Genomic DNA, 12,351 nt, shown 5'->3' with positions numbered 1-12,351 from the left:
ACTTACACATTTTATATATAAAAAATACAGAGTGGACAGAGATATATATTTATTCTCTAAGTAGCAGACCATCCCTTTGTAATAGGATTCACATACACATAGTCATAGCGTATCCAAGTTACCAACACATGCAAACAAAGGCCTGCTATAATCCAAAGTTTTTTTCTTATATACTTTGATGGTGTTTCTTCTTGAGACCTGACAAACCATTTGCCTCGATATATGAAATGGGTGAAGCTCATACAGTAATGCCTATCATTATGTTTACTATTTGTTTATGTTATTTTACACACATCAGGAAAATTCTTGACTGGCTTAGCGGATAAGAAGTGCAGCTAGCGCAGCTGCAATTTTTTTGTTAAATATCTAGTGTTGTCTTTTTTAGTGAAATATCCGTAAAAAAAGTAAAATATAATATTGTATGTTCAGTAAATCGTATAAATAGGGCAGAAATAATAAACGCAATACGAAATTCTAAAAATGGTAAAGCTGTCGGCCCTGATAATATTTACAACGAAATGATAAAATTATTAGAAGAAGATGAATTAGAAATTCTCGTTGATTTGTTTAATAAAATTTACGAAACGGGCATAATTCCCGATGATTGGTTGAAATCGACATTCATCACTCTACCAAAAAAGGCGAATGCATAGGAGTGCAGCGAGTTTAGAACAATAAGTTTGATGAGCCACATGTTAAGTCTTATTAAAAATCATCCATAATAGGATTTTTCGAAAATGCGAAGACATGGATGACACACAATTTGGCTTCAGAAGTGGTTTGAGCACTCGCGAAGCACTTTTCAGCTTGATTGTTCTAGTGCAAAGATGCCTAGATGTTAATGTTTATATGTGTTTCATCGATTACGAGAAAGCATTCGATACTGTTAGGCATCCTAAACTTCTCGAACTCTTACAGGAGAAAGGCATTGATGTAAGAGACATTCAACTGATAGCTAACTTATATTGGAATCAAACAGCGAATATTAAGATTGAAAACGAAATCAGTGGAGAGGTAAAAATTCGTCGCGGTGTAAGACAGGGGTGTATATTGTCACCTTTGCTATTTAACATGTACTCGGAAGCTATTTTCAAGGAAGCCTTACAAGGTGAATCGGTGGGTATTATGGTTAATGGCAAACATATTAACAATATACGATATGCCGATGATACTGTGCTGATTGCTGATAGTTTAAAGAGTTTACATCAACTGGTAGAAAAGGTTAATGAGGTCAGTAATTCTTATGGTTTAAAAATGAACCTCAAGATAACAAGTTTACTAGTATCAAAAACAGCGACACCAGACACCAACACAAATTTTGTCATTAACAGCGAACCAATCGAACGTGTGACCCATTATAAATATTTAGGTACATGTGTCAATGAGAAATGGGACCAGTCTCAGGAAATAAAAACTAGAATTGAGATCGCAAGGAGCGCCTTTCTCAAAATGAGACGCTTCCTTAGCAATCGAGATCTTAACCTAGGTCTGAGACTGCGTATGGTACGTTGTTATGTGCTCTCAATTCTTTTCTATGGTATGGAAGTATGGACGCTAAACCAAGAGATGTCACGGAGACTTGAAGCTTTCGAGATGTGGCTGTATAGACGCATCCTCAAAATTCCTTGGACTGACCGGGTGACAAATGTTGAAGTTCTCAATCGAATGGGGAAGGACCGAGAAGTTCTACGTAGTATCAAAACCAGGAAACTACAATACCTCGGCCACATTATGAGAGGACAAAAATACAGCATTCCTCAACTTGTCATTCAAGGAAAGATCAATGGGAAGCGCAGCAGAGGACGGCGCCGCATTTCGTGGCTAACCTCCGTGATTGGTACGAGTGCAGCTCCACCGAACTGTTCCGGGTAGCAGACGACAAAGATAAGATCGCCTTGATGGTGGCCGACCTCTGCAGGGGATGGCACAATAAGAAGAAGAAGTAAATCGTATCAGTAAAATAGTGAAGATGAAACAAAATTTAATTCCCATAAATAAGGCTGAACATACTTACGATGGTTACCACATTGGCTTATAATGTCGTGGGTCCCAGGTTCGAATTTGGGGTCTGCAAATTCACATATAGTTTTTTAATATGTATTTGGACCCAGAATATGGACCTAATAGGTAGAGCAAATGGCTTACATCCATCTCTCATAAAAAAAAAACAAAAAAAATCTGTTAATACAACCTCCACTATGTGGAGATCAATATTATCTCCTTAGGATCGAACATGATAAAAAAGGGACTTTCTTCTGTTAGCTATCACAGCCTACCTTCCTTCAAGAGGCACTTTTCGCCACCGACTTGTACAGACTTGTCAATCTTTAGAGTTCAGCCGGAATCATCCCGGAAAACAAGTCCCTGTGCTGGATCTCGGTTGAACCACAACCGGGATGCAATGTTGCTTATTGATGGGGAGTATGGAATGATAAATATAACTTGGTAAAGGTGGAAAATTTTTGATGGTAAGAAAAGTTAAAAAAAAAAAAAAAAGGGGGGCAAGAGCCTAAACGAATCTAGACAAAAATGAAATACTTAAGTATGTTAAAAAAATCACCGAGATGACAAACAATATTTGTATGATAAGCTAAAAAAGGACTTGAAGCTCAATTTGGATGATTTTTTGAGGAAAAAAAGCCGCATGGACGGAGAAACATTTTTGGGAAAGAAACGTTTAACGGTCTTACGGTCAACAGTAAAAATTCGAATATGGAGGACAATAATTTTCAATACCCAATTTATTTTATACTTGTCTCGGAAAGTTGGCAACTACAGCTGCACAACTGATCTCAGCATTTCCAAATATATAGAATTGTAGATACCCATGTTTCTCAATCAATTCTTAAATTATTAGGTATCTAACATTATTGAAAAGTAAAAAATCAAACAGTTAAATGATACAGGAGTTCTCAATACACACTAATACCATGAATACTTTTACTTAACTTAAGTTAGCAGTTGCGAATGTGAAAGGTTAAAGTATTCATTTAAGTATACATATTAAAGAAAAACCTTCATTTATAGTATTCTAATATAAACTTCAAATTGTGAGTAGTCACATTGACTTTGGACGTATAGTCATTCCGTTGGTAGGACTACATAATATAATGTTTAACAGTATAATTGGTAGATGGGACTGAAAACTGTGTAGGTATACCAATTTAGGAAGTGCGGCAACCAATGCTGACTCCTACCGTTTGGTTCTAAGTACCTATATAAGGTAACATTTTCTACAATGTGGGGTATTAAAACTAAGTAGGTATCTAAATAAATTGGAAGCAAACATTCATATCACTGTATCAGAAAGCATCAATTCAGAATTTTAAGATATTATTAAAGAAACCCATTCTGCACATTAAATATAATGAGAAAAATAAATATGTATGTCAGCTGTTTATAAAATAAAAAAATATGTAGATATCCACCTAATAATGGATAGTTTGTTTACGATATTACACTAACACCCTTAACCTATTTACCCCTTACAATAATTTTCACTGTAGATTTATGTTAAAAAAACACAAATATACCTACGTAAGTATAGTTATTTTTTGCTAGGGGTTTGCAATTAAAAAAAGTTTGTAACCACTGGTCTTTGCAAATCAAGTTTCACATCTGTCAAGGTGAGATAAAAATATCAAGCATTAGTGTTACATAACTATAAAAAAAATGTAATGAATCATTATTATGGATAAACAATTCTACATTCAATATTTCTGAATATAGTATATATCAGTTTCGAATAAAATATAATTATATAACAAATTATTATATTGTATTGATGAAAATATTCCCTATAAATAATTTCCAATACGCCTCTGTTGAATGGCAAGCTGTGAGTAAGCACTAAACAATATATTTCGCAGACATCAATGTGAGTAAAACATTACCAGGAGAGACGCCACATTGAGGCAATGCCACTTGTTTACTCATTTATTCTAAGTGAAATAAAAACGCAAGGAGTCATACAAATTTTTGGTCTAATTGGATACATACTACAGCATCAAGATGAGGTTAGAATTTTTAAAAATATATTTGATAGTATTTCAAAATGGATTAGAAAAGATTGTGGATTGTTCATTTGTCATAATAATAGAGTATGTAATCTCTCCATGCTTATTGACCTCAAAAAATGTCATGAAAATGATAACCCTTCAAATCATAAATTAACAACATCTAACCGATTGTCAAGTGAGATGTGAAATTATCTATGAGTAGTGTGCATGTATGGCATTGTTATTCATATACGGGTAACAGTAAAGAAAACAATTTCAGTCATCGAAGCTTTTTTTTAAAATGGCTAAATATTAATCAAAAATATAATTTTCATCATTATTGATAACTGTTTCACATCTTTATGAAATATAGCCAGTTTTGAATTGAAATAAGTACCCAATTAAGTGGTGTTTTATATAATCCACATTGTTTAGGCCAGTGTTCTTCAACCATTTAACACCTGCGGCCTGGTGAACATAGGAGAAATATTTTGCGGACCGGTATTAGCCATAAATAATAACCATTACAGATAGAATTTTATTTATTAAATCTTATGTTTTAAAATTACAACTTTTTGTTAGTGCCACATCTGCTGCTGCTTTTTTGTAAGCAAATTTGATATACGTGGTTGCAGCGTTGTTTCTGAGAGACGAAGCGCTGCATTAACATCCATTCAATTTCTCTGTTTGGTTTTTATTACTGACATAGATGAAAAATTCTTTTCACTCATGTAGGAAGTTGAAAAAATTACCAATAATCTGATCTTTATAATTCAGAGATGGATATTCTTTATCAAGGTATATCCAAAATTGAGACAATGATTGCATTTTATGTCTGGACAGCAGAGTGACATCAGAAGATAGCTCGATCAGCTTTTCTTTCTCACGAGGATCAAGTGCGCATGATTTAATATCTTCCAAAAAGGGGTTATGACTTTCTGGTTAATATCAGCAACATTCAAAAATTCTACCAGCATTTCATCTAGTGCGAATTCCCCGAATCGTGTAGCGGTATAGTCGGTTGATAGCATGGTGAAAGCTTTCGCAGACCGGAAATAAATGCATGCTAGTGCATATGTTACACCGAATGTGCGAAATTGACTATTACATGAAATGGGCTAAATTTTGCCTAAATCATGAAAAATGCAAGCCCGTTGCCTTATTCATGAATTAGACAAAATATCTGGTGAGTGCGTGAATTCGGCAGTAATTTTTCTGGCTAGTTCATGCATTGGAAAAATTAGTCAGTAGCGCTACGGTGGTATTTTTTGCAACTGAACTAAATGTGTCAAATGCTCATGCATTGGTCAAAATGTACGTATATTATCTATGGTCAAAATAGATGGTCGCGCTCCGGTGGTGTTTTTTACAACTAATCAAACTAACCAAATGTGTCAAATGTCATTGATTATAATATAAAAATATACCAATCAATAACTACAATGACGTTCATATCCATTTACTATGCGCAAAAAAAATCTAGAACTAGAATATGATAACGGAAGAATTTTATTGAAAGGTATTTTCGCGATTTGATTCGTGCTTGGGTATCAATCGTGCAATGGTCGATTGTATGTTTGTGATAGTTTGTTGATACTTGTTAGCTAACCTCAAAATGGACATTCAGTTGAATTCAGAATTACAAAACCTAACCTAATAATAATAATATTATATTATGTCCAATTATAACTAATAAAACCATCCGTATTAAATTTACTTTTTCTACTGTCATGTTGACAGTTTAAGAATTCCATACCCTGGCGAATTCACGTACTCGGCAGAAAATTTACCCAATTCATGAATAAGGCAACAGGCTTGACTATTACATGAATTAGCCAAAATTTAGCCCATTTCATGTAATAGTCAATTTCGCACATTCGGCGTAACACATCGTGAGCCTAATACTACAAGGTTCTAAGTGTTCGTCCTTGAAAAAACAAACCCAACAAAGAAGTAGTATTCTAAGCTACCTCATTGTTACTTTTGTTTCTCCAAGGACAAACACTTAGAACCTTGTAGTTCTCCACTCGCGACATATATTATCGACCCTCAGTTGGACCGGTCGGCCATTGCGACTCGGTATCTACGGGGGAAAATTTGTCATCTTTTAAAAAGTTTGCGGCGTTTTACGGCGAGCGAGAAGGTCGGAGGTCCACAGTTTGGAAATCTTCATCGGAGAACTTCGCCTTATAACGTAGTTAACCAGCGCTATCTTAAGATATAAATAAAAAAGATAAAAAAGGTGTGCCATCAATATTCTTTTTTCGAGCCACAAAAGGAGCTGAAGATGATGCATACAAAGAGCAATAATTGTTTATATCATTTAACTCCATGTTAATAACTTTAAAAGGCTTGTTTCTTTTACATGTCCCTACAAACTGAACCCAATCCCATGGAGTAACAATTATCTGCATACCGTTCAGCATCTTTTTTGACGTTCTGTTATAGAGTGGTCAGTGTCGATCTCCATGTGTGTATATATGCCGTAATAGGAATTTGTGATTTATGATTTTCAGCATAGGAATGGTTTTCAGAAACAAGGTATATGAAAAAACAATCATGATATTCCTATTTTGGTCAGGGCAATTAATTATCATACCAAATCGTCAGCTCTTCAATATTTGCTAAAACATTGCTAGATGCCCGTTTCATCAAGCAGCAGCCGATCTTATTGTCACCCCTTCCACTTTTTATTTCATCCGCATCAGTGTTGTGTCTCACTCACCACTTGCATCATCGTAAATTGTATAATTCAGAGTCCAAAATTTTCTAAGATGGAAACTATATGGAGTAAGTAAACACTTCTCCAAATCAACCATTATTACTTTCATACTGGTAAATTTTTCTTTTGCAAGAGTTTTATCTATCTTATTTAATTGCAGCTGCTTTCTGTATGTGATCTTTCAAAAAGTATCTTTGAATTTCTTTTTCTTCAAAAGAAATATTAACATCTTTAAGACTCATCTTAGGGCTATAGCAGGTGTCACAGGTATCATTGCTTGGCAAATCAAACCCGAATAAAATTTTTATTTTATTTAATTGAAAATCCATTTTGAATACGTATATAGCGATAGAGCCACAATTTTGGGTTCATTCATGTGGTTATATTATTTGAAGAATAGATCAAACATTTTTGTAATACTTATTTATGTATAACTAGCTGTATCACCCGGCGCTAACCAGGAGTTACGTAGAGTGCAAAGGATTGTATTTAAAAAAGTAAAAAAATATAATATTTTAGATTTTTATTTTTTTGTACATTTATTGCATTTAAATATCCAAAAAAGTAGTACAAATTCAATTTATTATTATAAAACTGTCCCCGGGGTGCAACGGGTTAAAACTGAAATTCGGGACCCCGACCACGCACTCGGGCACTCTGATGCCACTACATACAATTGTTGTCCGTGAGTGAAGCATTCCGATCTACATGTAACACGTCGCCCGCGCCAACCTGCCGGTTATTAATTTATCTAATCTAACTTTGCCATTTGACCTCCGATCAAGCTGAAATAAACGCCAATATTTTTTAAATGTACACATTCTAGCGACATTTTCAATAAAAAAATGGGGTTGCAGCATTTACTTCCGTGTTTCAAGATCTTGTACGCGGCGACTTTTTTTCCACAAAAACCGTGAAACTGTCCCCGGGGTGCAACGGGTTAAATCTGAAATTTGAGACCCCGACCACGCACTCCGACTCGTCGGCCCCCGTCTACTGTCCATTTTGTCGAAATCCGACTGCGCGTGTGGATTTTTACAAAGAAAAACGAAAATTATAGTATAGATAATAATATGTACCTACCTAACATTTGTTAGACTTCCGTGTTTATGGATTTATTATAATGGTTTATTAACATTTTTCGTAGAGCATAAACATCGTAAAAAGGACGCCCTAAATATGCACTAAAGTGAATTGGACTTCAGTGATTTTTTAATTAGCTATATCGGTTAATTTACTACTTATGGACTTCAGTGTTTCATTCATTTGTGTAATAAAATAAATTTTTTTGGATATTTAACTCAGAAACGGTAAAAACTTGACTTCCGTGGTTTATCCTCTAATGTACAGATATTTACACAACACATATCAAACATTTTTAAACTACTTATTTCAAAATAAAGGAAGTGACAGCTCTCGGTTTAATTCCTGACTTACTACCTAATAAATATAGGAATGTAGTGATAAACAGATATTCTCAAACTTCCTGGTTTAATAAAATAATAAATAAAATAAAGCAGGTACCTATTTTGTACAATGTATTCTAATAATATTACATAGGCATTATTACCATATATTTTTTGAGATATTACACATGATCACTGATATGATGATTCGGTGGCCGGTTGCCAGTAGGTTGCCAGTTCATAGAAACATAGTATGTATGACCTGGTAATGTCAAGGGACAAAAGTTTTTTGACGTATTCTAACTGTTTAGTGTTGAAGTGTCATGGCCACCGTGGCGCTGCGATATATTATGAAAGGATCGTCAGCATTGTAGTTCTCGAAATGGCCACGCTTCTTGCCAAGCCACACTTGCCGCAGTCTAGTTCAACTGCTGAATTTTTTGCAATGTGAGTGTGCGCATTGTTGTGATGAAGAACTACCCCATACTACAAACATGGGTGCTTATGTATTAGCTTCTAGTTCAGTCTCTTCCAATAATTGGACAATGATGGTAATTATTGTCATCAATATACTTCTGAAGAAACCATTTCACATGGTTTTAGAAATTTAAAGCAAACATCCTACCAAATTCACAAACGGAAGTGTCAGACCTGGCTTAGGGGGCTGGAACCTGTGTTTCATTTTGTGAAATTCATGGATTTTTTGCATTACATTATCCTAAACATCTGTGATGTATAATTATAAACCCTTTCATCATTCCACTCTTCTGAATGAGGATTGAATAAGATTAAGACGATACTTCAGTGAAACGGAAAATAATTTTCAATTATAGGCGTGACAAAATTTTGGACTCGCTGGCATTCAGAGAGCGAACGTCGAGGTGGGAATACGTCAATTTGTTTCGTGATGGCGATGGGGGTATTAATTCTTAAATCGTGTAAAGATGACTAAAAACGTTACCCATTTGCTTGAAAAAGAAAACATGTCAATGAATATATTATTATTGTTACTAATAGAACAACAAAGCCGGGAATATACGGGCAACTTCGTGTTGCTGCTGCCGGCAGTGGCAACTCGGAGAACCCCAATTTTTCATACAAAACTCATAATGGACGCACACACAGCAACTCACTGCTGCCGACCTTGGCAGCTGCAGTCGACGCTCTGCCCGGATCCGCCGAGTTGCGGCAGTTAATTTGTCGCCGCGTCAAACATACACTCGGCAGCGCTGGCTGCCCAGTATAGCAACTTAGCCCCTCCGAACTCCTGGCGCCTAGTCATGCGCACTGTCATTCCAGTTTTTGCCAAATATGGACGACAATAATTTTGACTCGGACGCTTTTACAAGTGACATAAAAAACTATGAGTACATTTGGAATCTAAAATGTGATTTATTTGTAAAATGTGCCGTAGTTGCATAAATAGAGTATGAAATTCATCATGTCCAGCCCTTTGAGACATGATAGGATGTATCCAAAATCTGCGAGTTTTTCTACGTCTTCTTTTACGTACTAAAAGCACAAGGAACAACACTTTCATAAACAACACAGCTTCTCCTTTAACATTCATTTTGGATATGAGTCGACATTCGTTCGTAAAGACACATTTGCTGCCAAGCACAGCAAAATGAGTTGTCTTGGTCGGCAGCTCGTTTGCAGCCAGCAGCAGCAACACGAAGTTGCCCGTATATTCCCGGCCAAAACAGAACATTAAATGGACGCATGTTGGATTTATATGACAAATTATATTTCATTCGGCATGCGTCATTTGCACCCGCGACCTGCGCATCGCCTAGCCACGATCTTTTTAGACCATGCCTCAACTGAGGTTATAGCCTTAAATAAAAATTGATCAAAAATATGGCCCCACGATGGCCGAGCAGCTTACGCGTCAGCTTATAATGTCGTAGATCCCAGGTTCGAATCCTGGGTCTGGCAAATATAATTTGCGTTTGGAGTCAAGAGTATGGACCTAACAGATTTAGCTAGCTAGCTCCTAAAACCAAAAATCTGTTTGTATTTGTATCCACTCCGTGAAGTCTCATTTTATCTTATTAGGATCGGACATGGTCTAATGAAATGAAATAAAAATTTATAATCATTGGAAATTATTCAGAGTTGAATCAAATAATATGCTACACCACTAAGATGAATCAAGAAGTATATCGGCCGCAAAGATTAAATAATTGTTTGTTTTGTTTCAGATGCTATGGGATGATTGCTGTATTCGTTCTAGGCATATTTCTTGATGTAAATTCAAGATCAGTGTCTGCTCAATCGCCAAGACAGATATGCAACCGACGGAGAATAAAAATAGCGCAAAGATTTTATTCAATGCCTGAGTTGACGGCTGAATCTGACAATATGCCTGGTACAATTTACTTTCGTCGAGATAATACCCCGATCGTAAATATTATTACGACAATATCGACGGCGGAAAGAGCCAGGGATTCAAGATCATCCTCAGGAATAATTGACGCTTTTGGCAATCAATTATATTGGCCCGGGTCTGGTGTTGTTGCGTACTTGGCCAAAACTAGAAAATATTACAATGTTAGTCCGCAAATAAACAATCCAAAGTTAGTGCTTACATTCGATCGGAGGGCTATAATTGTGATAGATCCCAGAAATGGAGCAGCATATCTTTTCAATTCACATAGACAGGATATAATTGATAATGTTATCCACTTGAAGAGTCTCACGCAACTGGGTACCGACATCGTGTCCATCGCTATCCATCCTCTAGACGGAACAATTATTCTTGCACGCTATGTGCGCGGCAGAGGCTACATTTACACATTGAAGAAATTCTCTGTCGATCCTTGCATTCCGGCCAAAGACAAAGAAACATTTAAAAATAAGTGGCGTGCCACAATAGATGATATTCTTGTGACTCATAGAAATAATACAATCTATCAGTATTACTGCGATGCGACCAATCCGCAGTGTATAGACGCAAGTAAATTGAAGAAGTATATTGATGAAAAATTTTCACAGATTCTAGTTTCACACAATAATATAACAAAAAAATTAATTGAGACGAATAAAATGTTAGAACAATCAATAAGCGGAACTATTTCCAATGGTGAAAAATGTGCTGATGTGGACAATATCAGAGAAATATCTAAATTACAACAAAGTGTCTCTGACAAGAACGAGGCTCTGAATAATGCCGGAAAATCTCTGGATTCTCTGATCGCCGGCACCGATAGAGTAATTCCCTTTTTCAACAGTAGTATCATGGAATCAACTATCACGGCTAATAAAATTGATGAATACTCAAGAAGAAATTACGAGTGCGTGCTCAAAAATGACATGAAAGAGTTCAAGCAGAACATGACTGCCGTTGAGACGCAGGTAGAATATTTGTTGAGCGGTTTGGAAATGGTGAAAAACACTATGGTCTCAAGGACGCAAGCGAATGAATTATCACCGAACGAACAGGAAAATATAGATTCTGTGTTCGGGACAAATATCGACGAATCGAACACAGATTACGATGAACTGGATGGCAATCAACCGGCCGTCAGCCAAGATAATCCTTTTGAGATATTAGAACACATTGATGTAAGATTTGGCGGTAGCGATGACTAAGATGATTGCCAAATAAAATAAATTTTATTTTGTGAGAACTTAAAAAAAAACTGATCTTGACTATCAACTTACTAATCCAAAATATTAAGATTACCTAAATAATTTATCAAAGGATTTTAATATCTATGTCTAATGGAAATAAAAGATCATTATAGATAAAGAAATTGTGTTTTCTTTTCAAAAAATGTCATGGTATGGAAAAACTAATCTTTATAACATAACAGGAAGAAGTTATTGTTATTTAATAAATATGTATTTACTGTTAAAAATACCATATCCATTAAGCCTCAATTACATTGAGCTTCTTTACGAGCTGTGTGTTGGCGAATTTATAATCTGCCTGTAAAGTCGCCCCGTGTAATCAACGAACAGCTCATAAAGAAGCTAAATGTAATTGAGGCTTTAGTATAAATCTTTTTTAAGGATTGAGAAGCATCAAAATGAAAAAAAAAATGTTTGTATTATGTATATTATGGTGACCACATTATGACAGAAGTGAAACTATTCGTTATGCTCTCCGTGTTCATAATATTTAACACTGTTTTTGTCAATGTATGAAAATGTGCACGGGTAAAATTTGATTCCTGCTACGCCAAGCCATTTCCGAATTGGGTTTTGCCTGGGGCCAGAC

At 35.6% G+C, this 12,351-nt stretch overlaps 2 protein-coding genes across 3 annotated transcripts in view; one reads left to right on the top strand and one right to left on the bottom strand.

Moving 5' to 3' along the window:
- Nucleotides 1-12,351, bottom strand: part of gek (serine/threonine-protein kinase gek) — a 106,228-nt gene that overhangs the window by 33,688 nt on the left and 60,189 nt on the right. The window lies entirely within an intron of this gene.
- LOC147067058 (uncharacterized) lies at nucleotides 3,875-11,884 on the top strand. The gene is made up of 2 exons (XM_085953672.1): nucleotides 3,875-4,016; nucleotides 10,331-11,884. The coding sequence occupies exons 1-2, from the start codon at nucleotides 4,012-4,014 to the stop codon at nucleotides 11,718-11,720; spliced, it is 1,395 nt and encodes a 464-aa protein (XP_085809798.1). The 5' UTR covers nucleotides 3,875-4,011; the 3' UTR covers nucleotides 11,721-11,884.

Source organism: Rhyacophila brunnea, unplaced genomic scaffold, assembly GCF_057557595.1.
Source record: "Rhyacophila brunnea isolate RB1 unplaced genomic scaffold, BYU_Rbru_1.0 scaffold_4, whole genome shotgun sequence".
Taxonomy (NCBI): domain Eukaryota; kingdom Metazoa; phylum Arthropoda; class Insecta; order Trichoptera; family Rhyacophilidae; genus Rhyacophila; species Rhyacophila brunnea.
The sequence above is the reverse complement of the archived record's forward strand: the minus strand, read 5'-3'. Positions and strand labels throughout refer to the sequence as shown.